This window comes from Drosophila tropicalis, unplaced genomic scaffold (assembly GCF_018151085.1).
Source record: "Drosophila tropicalis isolate 14030-0801.00 unplaced genomic scaffold, ASM1815108v1 contig_1109, whole genome shotgun sequence".
Lineage (NCBI taxonomy): Eukaryota > Metazoa > Arthropoda > Insecta > Diptera > Drosophilidae > Drosophila > Drosophila tropicalis.
Window position 1 is genome coordinate 228,032 of NW_027172477.1, and position 16,652 is coordinate 244,683.

The 16,652-nt window shown below is 37.6% G+C and overlaps 2 protein-coding genes across 2 annotated transcripts; both read left to right on the top strand.

The window, feature by feature from the left end:
• The first annotated feature begins 94 nt into the window (after positions 1–94).
• On the top strand, positions 95–3,681 carry LOC137573381 (uncharacterized). The gene is made up of 4 exons (XM_068285317.1): positions 95–329; positions 1,243–2,130; positions 2,535–3,508; positions 3,580–3,681. Exons 1-4 carry the CDS (start codon positions 95–97, stop codon positions 3,679–3,681), a joined length of 2,199 nt encoding a protein of 732 aa, XP_068141418.1.
• A 356-nt stretch (positions 3,682–4,037) lies between these two features.
• LOC137573389 (uncharacterized) lies at positions 4,038–4,658 on the top strand. Its single transcript, XM_068285327.1, has one exon. It carries the CDS (start codon positions 4,038–4,040, stop codon positions 4,656–4,658), a length of 621 nt encoding a protein of 206 aa, XP_068141428.1.
• The last annotated feature ends 11,994 nt before the right edge of the window (positions 4,659–16,652 follow it).

Consider the following 16,652-nt stretch of genomic DNA (forward strand, 5'->3'; position numbering starts at 1 on the left):
AATAACTGACACGGCTTACAACACAGCTTGGGAACGCTTAAAGGAAAGGTACAATAGGCCACGCCATATTGTAAACTCGTTTTTGGAACAATTTATGGGTCTACCAACGACAAACAAAATTGATGTATCCATCTTACGCAAGGTATCAGATGGTACAAATGAGATTGTTCGCGGTCTGGATGCGATCAATCAAACAGGACGGGACTGCTGGATACAATATCTGGTATTGGAAAAGCTTGACGCTGATACACGGCGCAGGTGGATTGAGCGCAGCATGGGCAATAAGGCGCCCACACTGGAGGAATTCTTCAAGTTTTTAGATGATCGTTGTGAGGAATTAGAGCTCAGTAAACGGGAGATTGCGTCTGGAGGCAAAACGCCAGCGCAAATCATACATACAAAAAGGGTCACACACTCGATGGTTGCAGTTCAAGCTGGCAGCTGCACCAAATGTCAGGCGACGGATCATAAGTTGTATGGCTGTCAACAATTCATGGATTTAACATGTGCAGAACGTCGTATGTTTATCAGGGAAAAGGTTTTATGTTATAACTGCCTGAAATCAGGGCATATGGTCAAAAACTGTCCATCATCATTCTCGTGCAAATATTGTAGAGGTAAGCACCATTCGCTGGTCCATGATCCAGGTAACTCAATGGCTTTAAGGAATTTGCAACAAGGTAAAAGAGAGAATCAGCGGAGTCCAAACGCTTCTCATCACGATTTGTCTACAACAAGACTAGTGGCTCATAATGGGAGTGCACCAGCAACGGTTTGTTCACAAAGCACTGCAAAATCGAAAACAGGACAAAGTTTAAATCGAAGCATATTGCCTACTGCAACGGTTTATGTTCAAAAGGTAAATGGAGACTACATCACATGTCGTATTTTACTAGATACTGGTTCGGAACTTTCATATGTATCAGAACGATGCATACAAGCACTTGGATTGCCACGGTCGGCATCATCCATTTTGGTCACAAGAATCTGTTCGGTTCAGGCTGACACCACAAGGGGAAGCAGCACGCTTCAGATCAAGTCAAAGTATTCAAACAATCACTTAACTGTACCGAAGTGACCTGTATGTTCTTGGCAAAATCACATCAACACTAGAAAGACAGAACATTGACGCATCGGCACTTGATGTTTTTAGCGATCTTCAACTCGCCGACTCGGAATTCACCACAAACGCTCCAATTGACGTTCTTTTGGGTGGTGAACACGTTTGGTCTGCAATTACAGGGAAAAAGTTGTATGACAATACGGGAAAACTCATTGCAATATCATCGATTTTCGGATGGGTCATCAGCTCTATAACGATGCCCCAAGCTAACAACGCTTTCGCTTTGACATCATACATTGATGTTAACGCTTCGCTCCAGAGGTTTTGGGAGCTAGAGGACATCAGTTCTACAAGCAAATTGGAACCTGATGATGAACAAGTGGAGAAACACTTTCTCGCTACGCACACTCGAGATGAAAAGGGGAAGTACATCGTGGAACTTCCATTCAAGGTCACTAATCCTGAATTTGGGGATACTCTACAAGGAGCTCTTAATCGTTTCCAATCGGTGGAACGGAGTTTACATCAAGATGCAAATCTAAGAGCAAAATATGTCAACTTTATGTGGGAATACTTCGATTTGGGGCATATGCGCGAAATCCCACCTGATGAAGTCAATAATGGACAACGGTTTTATCTACCACATCACCCAGTTTTGGGTCGGAAACTGAGAGTAGTTTTCGACGGATCATTTTGCGACACCAAAGGCAAATCACTAAACGATTATCTCTTTACAGGGCCTAGCATTCAACGCAATCTATTTGCTGTCTGCTTGCGCTTTCGGATGTATAAATTTGTATTCTCAGCGGACATAGTCAAGATGTTCCGGCAGATTTGGGTGAACAACAAACACCGCGACTTCCAGAGAATTGTCTGGAGAGAAAGACCATCGGATCCAATCAAACACTATCAACTATGCACCGTCACTTATGGCACCTCATGTGCACCATTCCTGGCTGTTAGGGTATTAGAGCAACTGGCTACTGATCATCAGCAGGAATTCCCGAATGCTGCAAAAATCTTACAAGAGGATTTTTATGTCGACGATGTGCTCACTGGGTCAAACAGTGAGGAGGAACTGATACAAAATCAAAAGGAACTTATTCAACTTATGTCATGTGCTAATTTGGAGCTTGGGAAATGGGTATCGAACACACCTCGCATACCAACAGAAGGAACTGATTCTACACAATCATCTCCAGTGAAGGTTCTTGGACTTTACTGGCAACCTGGTCTTGATACATTGTCTTATAATGTTGGTCTAAAAGGAAATGTCTATTGTACAAAACGACAAGTTCTATCGGATGTCTCACGGATCTTTAATCCACTTGGGCTTTTGGCACCAATTGTGGTCCAATTCAAAATACTCTTTCAACAATTATGGCTTCTCGATTTGGGATGGGATGACAAACTCCCTAAGCAACTAGCGGACAATTGGATATTCTATAACATATTCAAATACCCCGGTTAGTTGTCAACGACACCGACAACATTGAATTGCATGGATTCTCCGATGCATCTACGAAGGCATACGCTGCTGTAGTGTACAGCAGAGTAATCAACAAGGATGGCTCGATCTCTACATCGATTATGGCTGCGAAATCTAGGGTGGCTCCGCTAAAGCAGCAATCTCTGCCTCGCCTAGAGCTTTGCGCGGCACTGCTCCTAAGTCAACTCATACGTTCGATAAAGGCGGCACTTCGACATCAAAAGGTCACGGTTTTTGCATGGTGCGATTCCACAATCGTACTATATTGGCTATCATACGCACCTTCTCGACTAAAAACATTTGTTGGGAACAGAACTTCGGAAATTCTGGACACCATTCCAAGGCATAATTGGCGTCATGTGGACTCCAAATCAAATCGAGCTGATTGTGCATCCAGAGGTCTCATGGCTGCGGACCTAAGGGACTTTCAGTTATGGTGGAATGGCCCGTCATGGATACGTGACGCGGATCAGTTTATGGTAAGGTTAAACAACTCACAAGTCTGTTTGGATATTTCAGAAAAGAACATACAAAAGGAAGTCAAAATCAATTCTCTGACTGCATTAGTAAATGCAGCTCCTGATCATCCACTCGATCATCTTGTTCAACGAGAATCTTTATGGTTGACGCTCGTTCATACTGTTGGCTATGTCCTACGCTTTCTACGGCGCACTAAGGGTCCATTTGGAGACAAGTGCTCAAAGAGTCTTACGTTTGAGGAAATCACCGCGGCACGCATTGTATGCTTGCGCCACGCGCAAACCTGCTTTCAGGATGACTATAAATTGCTACTCGCAAATAAACCATTGCGAAGTCGATCTCAGCTGGCTAAAATCTCGCCAATGATCGACAAGGACGGACTACTCAGGGTTGGAGGACGCTTGCACCACTCGCAATTGTCCACAGAGGCGAAACATCCAGTTTTGCTACCGAAATCTCATCGTATCACCAAGCTGGTACTTGAATACGAACACAGGGTTAACCTGCACCCTGGTGTCTCATCACTTTTTGTTTTGGTACGCCAAAGATTCTGGATATTTGGCGCAAGGAACTTGATAAGGAAAGTCACACACGACTGTTTGGCTTGTTTTCGACAACGGCATCATACATCACAACAAAGGATGGCTGATCTACCCAGCATTCGTGTCACTCAGGCACTTCCATTTGTAAACACTGGATGTGACTATGCTGGTCCAATCCTTCTTAAGGATGGAAAGGGGCGCAAACCGCGCATTGGTAAGGGCTACATATGCCTATTTGTTTGTCTGGTCACATCGGCAATCCATCTGGAACTTGTAACGGATTTGAGCACCGACTCATTCTTGGCCGCGCTAAGACGTTTCGTCTCTTTGCGTGGCAAGTGTAACAAAATCTATAGCGACAACGGGACGAATTTCATTGGAGCTAAACGCGCTCTTGATGAAATGCAGAAGCTGCTGGCATCTCAACCACACATCGAAAAGGTTACGAACACTCTGGCGAATGATGGCATTCAATGGGTATTCATTCCGCCACATGTTCCTCATTGGGGGAGGAAAGTGGGAATCTGCAGTCAGATGCGTAAAGCTGCATATTCGTCGAGTCATTGGGAAATCTACTCTCACCTACGAGCAGATGCGAACTCTACTTGCACAAGTCAGTGCAGTGGTCAACTCACGACCCTTGTGTTACAACTCGGACACAGATGTCAATTATTTGTCACCAGCACATTTCTTGATCGGCAGGCCTCTCACAACCATACCAGTGGCAGACTTAGGCCAACTTCCCGTGGGCCGACTTGGGTACTGGCAAAGTATCCAATCTATGATGCAAGGCTTCTGGAAGCAATGGCACCAGGAGTATCTTACCACATTGCAACAGCGTCCAAAGTGGACCACCACAGCACCAAATATATCAGTCGGAGATGTGGTACTCGTAAAAGAATCTAACACCCCACCAGCTCACTGGCATCTGGCGCTGGTTCTCGAAGCCTACCCAGGCAAGGATCAATTGGTTCGAGCGGTCAGACTCAAGACCTCTTCAGGAGAATTAACTCGGCCAATCACCAAGGTTGCGGTATTGCCCCGTTCAGAAACTGTGTTTCAGGGCGGGCCGGGATGTTCATGAACGGATTGCGTTTATCGATAAGTCACATGTATTTATAAGAATCGACACATATAGAAGCATTGTACACACACACATATCTGTGCGCTGCTGCGTCGGCGCTTTTCTCTCTTTTTCGTTCAGTAATAAATTGGCACTCAACTGATTCAGTAGCAAAGAATCACAAGGTTAAATTATCCCATTAATTTTAAAGGTACAGTCCACTGCTAGACCAAATCAATACTCCCAATTTGAGCGAGATCTATGTACTACTTTTCGATTTCTTTTTGGTGCATATGCACACTTAGTAGAAGTCCTGCTACCTTTTCTTGTTTCATCTTTACGCAAAGTATGGAGTAGCAGCCCTTTGGTTTGGATACTATTTTTTTTTTGTTGCACCACGGCAACACCTTTTCATACTTCTTTTTTTCTCTTTGATTAACGTAAATTTTTGCTGAACTAAAAGAAATTTGAATGAATTATTAGTTTAAGTAACGTAACGACACTTTAAATATTATTAAAATTAAGTCCCTATTTGGTTAAGTAAAATCAGTTTTCCTTAGTAGGAAACCTAATGGGTATGTAATCGTTGAGATTGGCTTTAGTGCATTTCATTTTTTTAATAACTAAATTATACAGCAAATCCCTGCAGCATCGATGGGCCCAGAGATTGCACCGTTGGATAAATCGTGAGTTAACACACACATGTATATACTATAAGTATTTGTTTCATTGCCAACTGGCACACGCGGCCACATTACCCAAATCTCTTTTGAATTACTATGAATTTTTTTTTAATCTATATTTGCTCTAATTATCGTATTTAAATTTATTTTGCTATATCTTTTTGCATATCTTTATTTTGTAATTTCTTAGAATATTAATTCATGAAAACCCTTTTGTTTGGATTTAAACCTGTAACTTGAAATTTCGTCATGTTTGCGTAAACTAATTCTTTGAGGAGTCCGTCACCTGAATCCATGACTATGCTGCCGTTAAGGGGCAATCAATCAAACCCAATAGTTTGCCAAGGTATGGTGGGTTCAGGAAGGGTTAGCGAACAGGGCCGTGATCAGCACCCCCCAGTTACTAAAGGAAACCTATTGAACTTGAAACACTTTTTCATGACCTCAAAAATGTCGGCCTGTGTTACCAATGATTGTTCCTATTTGAGCTACTTACGAAAAGTCTAGATTCTAAAAACTTAAACGACAGTGATGAGCAAAAGTGAGTATAGGATTATAAAACTTACTTTGGTTATCCATAAAAACCAAACTATACAAGCGAAACAATAATAGTCAGGGGTGTCCAGAAGTAGATAAGAACCTGAAACCAACGCAAAAGCAAATTTATGGTGTCGGACGGAGAGACGGACATGGCCGTATCGACTTAGCTGGCTATATCATGCTGACCAAAAATGTATATACTAGAGGTCTGCATGAATGTATTCATTTCCAACATCATAGTACTGCAAAATACTGTACTCATTATCTGCTGTACAGTATATTCGAGTAGCTATAAGAACCGAGTACAGTAAAAATACTGTTCTCACTTAGAGTGAGTGACAGTAATAAATGCACTCTTTGTAAGTGAGTACAGTATATGTCACTTTTTTCATGTTGTACACCACTGGAACAGTTAATATGTTTTGTCATTCATCTGTAGAGGTGAGTATAATATTTTGAACAACGAAATGCGAACGTAAGCGTAAGTTTATGCTAAAATAAAATTATATATAATTTATTAATGTTAAATTACAAAGAAATTTGTTAAATCAATAAATAATTGTGTTCGTCTCGTCTTTGTAATTGTCTTTTGCAAGGTTATATATGTGTGAAGTCGTAAAGTAAAATATTCAACCAGTACTCATCGTTGGACAGTTCAAATGCAGGAACTCATTTTAAACAGTACGCCGCCAATATCAAATTAAAATTATTGGCGAACGAACTTAAGCCATCGCTTAAAAGAGGTCGAAGCAAAGTTTGGGACACCTTTTCTCGAATAGTGGACGAAAACGGCTTAGAAAACCCCGACGTAGTGGCTTAGAAAACCCCGACGTAGTGGTGTGTAATACATGCAAAAATGTGTATAAATTCGAAGAAAGCACATCGAATTTAGTACAGAACAAATGCTACATAATGGCAAATAGTCGTAAACGCAACCATTGTGAAGTTGTGCACTTAGCTAGCAACTGAATGGACAATAAAGAATGGGCGATCCTTTAATATTATTGCGGATCCAGGACTAAAAAACATAGCCCAGTTTTTAATATCTGTTGGTGCGAACTTCGGGGAAAGTGTTAATGTTGAATCATTATTGCCGCATCCCACTACCATCTCACGAAACATCGAAGCTCTATACGAATATCATTTTAATGAAATAAAAAAAGGAGTAGTTGATGATACGAAACTTGGATATAGCATAGCGTCGGATATATGGACAGACGACTTCTTCAAAGTATCATATACATATATCGTTGACGATTCATTATGTCGCAGAAAGAACCCTGTTATTGGTGAAGCTGTGGATGAGGTGCCAGAATTGGAGAAGACTGTGGATCGCTGCAGCAAACTTGTGAAGTATTTTAAAAAGTCAGGTCAAATTTCTTTTTAAAAAGCACCTTAAGGAGCTACTGTCCAACACGTTGGAATACGATATTCCACCTATTCAAATCAATTGAGTTGAACTGGATGGAAATATACAACATATTAATTGAGAAGAATGAAATAAGCAGGATTCAAAACATGAGCGCATTGGCAAAAATTCTGGGTCCTTTCGATGCGTGTTCAAAGAAGCTTGAGGGGGAGCAACTATCCAACTTTGTGGAAATGGATTATGTACAACCCATCCATAATAATAATATTCAATCTATTATAAGTAATGAAATTCGAACATATGAATATGTAAATATTCCATATAACGCAGACTTTCATGTGTTGAGTTGGTGGAAAAACAACAATCAGCGATTTCCCTTACTTTTCAAGGTTGCTTGCAAGTTATTAGCCGTTCCTGCGAGCAGTGCAGCATCAGAAAGAGCTTTCTCTGTTGCCAAAAACCTTATTCATTATAAATATAAAATCGCAACCACAGATGATAAGGTGAATAAGATTATGTTCTTGCACTCAAATGTTGAATTTTTTTATATTATGATTTATTTTCTGAAATAAATATGTAATATTAAGAGTTATATTGGCTAACTTTTCTTGCATATTACATTCTGATTTTTTATTTATTTTCTTTATTTTTATATATATATTTGCAAATAATATTAACTGACTGTACAGTAAGTAAGTAAATGTGCTGTACAGCAATTTTAGTGTACTCATTAACTGCTGTACAACATGAAAGTGAGTGAGAAGTCTAGCTGTCAAGCTGTCAGTATACACTTGCACCCATTTAAAATTGTACAGAAAAAAGGTGTACACGTTTTTATAATGAATGGTTAATTTGCAATTTTGGATGCATTCATGCAGATGTCTAATATATACCATCTCCATCTGTGCGTTACAAACATCTGACCAATGCAAGGGTATAAATATGGTATTTTACTAGTCTATATGTTTTCTTGAGTATCCTTTATTGGCTATTACGGAATGGCATGACATCCTGGCATCTAGAAAAAGGAATCCTCTCCCAACTTTCTTTCACATCCAAAGCGCTTTGTTGGATGTTGGGTTGCAGGTGTGAACTGCCTTTTCCGAAGACTTTTTCGCTTTTTTTGAAACCACTTTTTGGCTTTTTTGGTCGTGTGCTTGGGGTCATTGTCCTGCTGGAAAACCCAAACTAATGACATTTTATCCTCTGTATTTGGTAGCATAACATTTTGTAGAACTTTTACGTGGACGTGATGATCCCTAATCGTTCTAATCCAGTGAATCCAAGTTCAGCACAGCCCATTTGTCGGTTTCTAGAACAATGTTCTGTTTTTCAAATAGTTAGAAGATTTCAGATTTCAAGACTGGACTTGTGGAATCACAACTCTAGCCTGTGATAAGCGCAAAAAATCTGCAAGACCAACTGCCCTCAAGAGAGCAAAGAGTTTGCGGTACACAATCCATTGTGTCATCATCAGCAGCTGCAATATATGTAGATCTTACCAGCAAATTCCAGGACTAGAGCTTCATTATTGCACGCAAGACAGCGCACCTTTCTATAGTCTGCAAAGTGCGGAAAAAAGTCTCGGAGCAAACGCCAAAAATTTCGGTAGTTACAGGAGGCTGTTACTACAATGACATATGGCCTGTTTTCCGGTCTTTTGTTGGGGTGTATCTTATCCCGTCTAAGATTGTGAGTCATCATTACAATGGTCACTTGACAACTAAATACTTCACTAACTAATTTAGAGAGAATCAGAATTCCTCGCTTTCTTCAGGATTGTCGTTAGGGCTGCTCTTTCTGTTCCTATGTCTTCTCAATTGAGTTGTAATTAAAACTTTTCTTCCTATTTAAAAGCAGCATTTCTCCTGCCAATGCACCCCAGCAGTCTAACCGATTTCATAACGCTCTACCCTATTTATAACTTTCTTTCTATAATACCCAGATAGTATTTCCATTTTTATTGTTTTTTGTGTGGTTTTCAGACCTCCAATTTCAATTCTGATGTGGGAGAAGGTGCTTTTGGCTTGGGCTGTATCAGTCATTCCAAGGAAAAGCTTTGCCAAATTCTGCAACGCGTTTTTGTTCTTCCTTTTTATGTGTACGTTTCAAACGGAGATGTGTTAGTGCAATTCAAGTTGACTCATGTTTTGAACAAAGCAAATTTTCAAATTCTACAACACATTTTCCCCGACTGAAATTAATATAATGAGTGCTATTAACTGTCCTTTAATTGAAACGCTTTATCCTACGCCTGGAGGTGTTTGACGGCCAAATCATTGGCCAAAAGTGTCAAATGGACTATGCCTCCTGTCCCGTTCTTCGTGCGACGGTTCATGGTAAAATCGGAATATATGGCGCACCAAGGCTTTTTAATACGTCTATTAAACTGAATTTTCAACAAATTGGGAAAAAATTCAATTAGTTCAATTACTTTTCCGACAGGCGGAAAATATTCCTATAAAATTTCCAATCAACTTTAAAACTTTATTTTCCCTCATTTAAAAACTTCTCGTAAAACATTATTTTTATAAAATAAAATTTCCAATGTAACTTGGAGCATTGATTCAGTTGTTGCCCGAGCAGAAGGAACTAACTGAATGAGAAAACCTATGAGTCGTCCCCGTATTTATAACATTTTCGATAGAAATTTCTCGACGCCTACTTGATGAAAATAAAAACAGTGCTGTGTAATAGGACTACACAGTACTGTGCAACACTGACATTTCTATCGATAACTAGTACATAGAAATCAACGGGAAACGATTTGAATGTTGGAAGTGAAACACTGAACATCCAGACATCAAATCTATTACTTCTATAGCCAAGATAATACGAGTAACTTTTCAGGAAATATTAAAAGCCGACCTCTTAAAGAATTGATTTTTAAGTGAATATTTACTTAACCGGAAAATGGTCTGAAGCTAGATTTCAGTGTTGGCAAACGCTATTTTTATGAATTATGATGTTGCCAGTCTGTTCATTTGTTTAGCGCGTTGTTTGACCGCTCTGGCAGCTAAATATTTTACTCTGAATTAAAAAACCTAGGAATATGTATTCTGAACTATATACTTTCAAACTTTTCAAAGCTTTCGCTTAAAACACCTGAGAAAACATTGCAAAAAAAAAAAAAGGAAAATGCCATTTAACTTTCTGGACCGCCCCCATAAAACGCGGAGCTAAAAGAGTGAGGATACGGCGAAGTGGTATTGCGTGGCACAACTCACTGCAGTCGGATTTTTCAAAATGTCCACCACATATGGACAGTGACTAAAAAAACTCAATTAGCCAAAAAGACAAAGTTGAGTATGTAATTTGAAGATGGTATCATATTCCGGCTGTCGGAAAAGTAATGTGCACGTAATGTCACGTAGTCGACTGTAATGCCAGGTGATAAGAGTCTGGAAATATTGACATTACAGGTTAATATGGTGGAAGGCTGCGAAATGGCCAAAGTTACTATTGCAGTTGCAGGTGGGTTGGATATTTCAGATTAAGGAAAATGAAACACAGTCGCTTTAAAAAAGGCGACATTGTAATCATAATTTTCGAATAAGGAAAATAATTCTATTCAAAGGTAGTACCTGTTGGAACTTCTCTTTTAGGAAATTAAGTTTAAAAAAAAAAAAAAATTTATACGAGAAGTTTTTAAATAATTAAAAGTTAATTTTAAAAAGCCTATTTTAAACTTTTTAAGAAAAAACTGATTCAGTTGTTGTCCAAGCAGAAGGAACTAACTGAATGAGAAAACCTGTGAGTCGTCCCCGTATTTATAACATTTTCGATAGAAATTTCTCGACGCCTACTTGATGAAAATGAAAACAGTGCTGCGTAATAGGACTACACAGTACTGTGCAACACTGACATTTCTATCGATAACTAGTACATAGAAATCAACGGGAAACGATTTGAATGTTGGAAGTGAAACACTGAACATCCAGACATCAAATCTATTACTTCTATAGCCAAGATAATACGAGTAACTTTTCAGGAAATATTAAAAGCCGACCTCTTAAAGAATTGATTTTGAAGTGAATATTTACTTAACAGTGTTGAAAAGCGGAAAATGGGCTGAAGCTAGATTTCAGTGTGAGCAAACGCTATTGTTCATAAATTATGGTGTTGCCAGTCTGTTTTTTTGTTTAGCGCCTTGTTTGACCGCTGTGGCAGCCGAATATTTTTTTCTGAATTATCAAATTGAGGTATATATATTCTGTATTTTAATATATAAAATTCTCGTGCCACGACATACAAAAATACATACAATCCTCAATTTTCAAATTTGGTTATCCATAAAAACCAAACTATGCAAGCGAAACAATAATAGTCAGGGGTGTCACAGAAGTTGATAACATCCTGAAACGAACTCAAAAGCAAATGTATGGTGTCACGGAAATATCGTTTAACAGTTTAAAAATCTCGGTGATTTTTCTGCAACATTTAGATAATATTGCGCTACTATCGATATATAAATACAAAACTATCATAATACTAAATTTCGTAGAGATACTCCAATTTGTTCATTTATGTTTCTTCTATAATGATATAGTGGTCCGATCCTGACAATTTTCATACTATAATTTTAATTTTATAATACCCACTGCCAGGGTAAAAATTAAAATGATTTGTAACTAACAGCAAGCTAACTTAGCTGTTCAATGTTTATGTGCTTTGTTATTTCAATTTGGATGTAAAAGTGTAGAGCCTACTTTTAGGCATAGTTTTTAGTACTTGAACGTAGCAACGCGTTGCTGTAAAAAATAATTCAGCAACTAATTAATAAATTTCGTTAAAAATTACATATCCTTTAGAACTCGAAAATTGTTAAAAAACTTAAGCACTAACTCAATGAGTTCGAAATTATTTCAAAGTTTTAACGAACAGAAGCTGTTACATTGCCTTCGCTCTTTTTCTTCTCTCACACAAGCTCTCTCCCTCCCACTTACTCTCATACTTTTAACTCATTCTTCTTATCCTTCAGTCGGATCTCTCCGACTCACTCCGCTCTCTTCGCTCTCTTGTTGCGAATTCTTCTTCACTTTTTTATTCGTTCTTGACAATTGCGCACGCAAAAGTTATCTCTAATTAACAATAAAGTGAAATAGCTGGATTTTATAGACAATATTGGTGATATGTACATATAAAATAACATTAACATTAAACAACAATAATGCTAATCGAATTGGCTATTAATTAGTGAAAATTAAAATCAAGTTCAACTCAGTAAATAAAAAATATCGCGCCTTTTTTTTTGTGTGCTAGTTGTGTGTGTGTGTTGATTGCTTTCAAATATTTTACATATTGCAAATATTTATGTACATAGTTATGTACATATGTACATACATACATAAACAGATATTAGAAAATGGAGCGCAGATGACTTTAAATATTGTTTTTGCCTAAAACTATTACTATTTGGGTGTCCGCGTCCACGTCGCTGTCGGTCTAACGGGGCTTTCTGCGACGACATTGCTGTTGTTGTGCGTGTCTGCTCCTGCGTCTGCGTCTGCAGTTTTTGCATTAGCGTCGCTGTCGACGCTTTTTGCGGTGTCTTCTGTGTCGGCGTTGGTATTGAAGAATCTGCTTTGGATGTCGCGACCGACGCGTTGGTAACGGTATTGTGCATTGCCGATGTCAAGGTCTTCTTACACACTTCTTAATAGAAATGAATAGGTATACAAATGTACATACATTCCAACTGGAACATTGTGAAAGAATCCAATAGGTTGATTTGTGGGACAGTGCATAATATAAAAATTCAAGAATTCAGATTGGATTTCGCAGGTGACTTAATCCCAATTTGTCTGTCCACACTCTCAATAAGGTTGTAGTTGGTAAGCAAATCTAATTGGAGTATAACATGTATACACAAGTACATACATACATATGTACATCCTAAATTATTAATGAATCGTTTAGGAATTATCTTTATGTCGACTTTTATACCCATTCAGGGTATGTATGATTAAGATCATGAAAGTTTGAAAATCATACGGATCAGATGACTATATCATTAAGTGCTATAAGAAAAATCGTTAAAGAAGTGGAATTATCTTTACCATATGTATTTTCTAACAAGATATTTGCATCATATCCCAATATAAATTAATAAAATCGGATGAATAGAACCCAAGTTATAGTCAATATAAATCGGCTCTGCTCAAACGCGCCCACAGCGCTGCCAGCAGGCTACCGATTCGACTTTTTGATTCAGAGTTAGCTTAAGGGGCTTACATAAGGCTAAGTTATTTAAAGGGAAGGAAAGGAATAATGTTTTGAAGGGTCCTGTGGAGTGTATAAGAAGATCAGTTTTGCTTATATAATAAATATTTTTTTTTTTTTTTTTTAAGTTGAGTTAAAGTTTGTTCAAGTGAGTAAAAGTTAAATAAAGTGTTAGTGATTGAATCTGTCGGATAAATAAGGAAAAGCGAAGAGATATCTATGGTATATGGTAAGGTAAGTCCTTTTTAATTTTTTTAAAATGATAAAATTACAGAAATCTTCACACGAAAACTATTTATAAGTGTCTTAAGCGTAAGTATAAGAGAATCTAAATAAATACATAAATATCTATTTTCTCGTGTGTCTTAAAAATCTCAGCTCATTTTGGAGATCCAGGCTTATAGCATGTGACTAAACTAATTTACTCACACCTTAGTATGATCATTCATTATTCTCCTCATTTTAAGACGTGTCTCAATCTACCTTATTTTTCATTGAATATAATGATCTGCATCGCAAACTTCTTCCTCATCGGCATTCACTATTCCTCGACTGATAGCAGTGCTTAGAACCTTTTCACAAAAATGTTTGATTAAAAATTCGAATATCAAAATATTTACTTTACTCACCTTTTCGTTTATTTTAAAAAGAAATTATCAATAATCACAGTCGTACCCAAAGATTGAAGATCGAATCTAATAATCATATGTATGTAAATGCATAGGTAACGCGATTTTAAAAAATCACAGATAAAATCTGTCTACAAAATTATCCAATGAACTTAAATGAACTTCAGTATTTTCTAGTCATAGAGGTTTACTTGTCCAGAAAAGGACAATTGAGGATCAGAATGTCAAACATCCACTCTTAAACTACTCGACTAAGGTTTAAGAAATTTTTATCAGCATCTTATCGCTATAGAATCAGTTCATTACCATTAATGAACTTTATAAAAGAGTTTAGTTTGCTTTGAAATTGTCGATATTTATATATTTAGTGTGAGAAAGTTTTTGAATGAACTGATGTGAGCTGAGTATTGCTTTCGAACTCATTCTTAACGAATGGAATTTATCGAAAATTGATGAATACAATGTGTAATCTCTTTTTTTTTATGCAAAACATCAAAAATGCTTTTGTTCTCGATTTGTTTTTAAGAGGTTTCCATTTCACTTAGTTTTGTTGTTGATATTGATCCATTCTAGCATGATCTCTTTTGATCCTTCGATTGATTGTGCCCACATAAGTTAACAGCTGTCTAGACACATCCTTTTCAACGGTTTCAGTCATCTACACAAACTCAATGTAGCATAAAATTGTGTTGATCCTTAAGGAAACCTAAAGAACAAATTCACTCAACATGAAAAGTATCGATTACGCAACTTGATTGAGGTTATTGAGGAACCAAGTCTGAATATCTAACATAAATGAAAATGCAGGTCAAGTGTTTTGGAAGATGAATCGTTGAAGCCGTCCAATTTCTGGTTAAAGAGCCGCAGGACAATGGCATCCCCGTATAATCTCTCAGCATTTTGTAGTCTGGGGGCGCCAGAAGGAGAATATCCTTCAATGCTCCAGGCTGAAAATGTCAACAATTTTAGTCAGCCAAAAAAATATATCTAAATTTTTAACAAACTGTAAGTAAATATCCATCTCTAAGCGCAAAAAATGGGTTCAATTTTTTGTTACATATTTTTTTTTGCTTCTTCCAAAATGGGATTTGAGATAGAAACAAAAATTTAAGACTTTGCTTCCGTTTCGTTTTCATTTTTTTTTTTTTTTTATTTGTTAGTTCTTTTTCTTTTTGGTCGTCTTTCCTGTATTGTTATCCTGTGTATCTGTGCCTCCTGCTTAATCTTTGGCCATCTGGCTTTGGTTTTGCCGTTGCCTTTGCCCGTGGGCTCCGAGCCGCCTGGCAACGTTTGCCTTTTGTGGCTTCCTCTTTTGACCATTTGGCTGGCCCTTTTGTTGGCCATTTGCAATGTGCTGTGCTGAGCTGTACGTCTGGGCGCCTTTGTCTTTTCATTTGCTTAAATGCATTTTATCCTGTTAAAGTGCTCGCTGTCTCTGCCCCGTGTCCTCTCGCTTCGGTGGAAAATTGATCTTTTATTTGATTCTTTCTTTTCACTGCTTTGCAAATGTTCACTTTTTTTTTGTCTTATTATCTCCATTCTCTTTGGCTACTGTTCCAGAATTTGCACTAATTGAGTTTTACCGCCTTTCAAATGTCTTTTGATAAAGAAAAAAACGTGTATAAATGTCTATATAGGCAGTTGAAATCGGCTAGATAACAAATGCTCAGAACAAAATAAATTTTAACTTTTAAGATGGATCGTAAAATACTTATAGAACACGTAGCTAATATACAGGACCAGACTAGACTAACTGAGGTTAAACTAATACCAAATGTTATCAAGTAGACAACAATCAACTCTGTGTAGATTGCAATTAACCACAACATTTCGTTCATCTTTACCACATAAAAATCATTAACCATAATAAACCATCACACCTGCACGATTCAAATGGATTCCAGTTCCATCTCCATCCTCGTCCTCCTACTCCTACCCCTATAGACAATTAAAAAGTTTTCTCCACATCAATAAACATTTTTTTCTCACTCTCTCTCTCTCTTTCCCTATCTTTCTGTTTCCTCTTGGCCAATTAGCTATTTGAAATGCCTTGTTCCTCATGGCTCTCATCTCATCTCTCTGTGGGCACACGCAAAGCATTCATAACAATATTTCATCAAAAGTGCGGGCAGGGGGGAGGATAGCAAAGAAACAACTTTAAATTATTAATTAAAAATTCTCAAATCAAAATCAAATTACCAGTAAAATGCCATAAAAGCAACACACACACAAAACACAAAACGAAAAAAAATGCATAAATTTTCCAAATATTCTGTAAAAATGACAACCAGATGCAGTCTTGGTTTTTAGTTTAAAGCAAGGGAATGAGAAAAACAACAGGGGAAAAGGGGAAAACATGTCGCCAGCGGCTTCCGCTTTGGTTTTTCTTCATATACATGCATATATATATATTTTTTTAAAAATATTTTGGGCGGTTTCCAAGAATTTTTTCCATTGCATATATTATTATTCTGTAAAAATTAATTAATGCATAATTCCATAAAAATGTCATACGGCGCAAGGAATAGCGAAAAGAAGAAAACGAAAAAATAAATGCACGGAGAATGTGCTG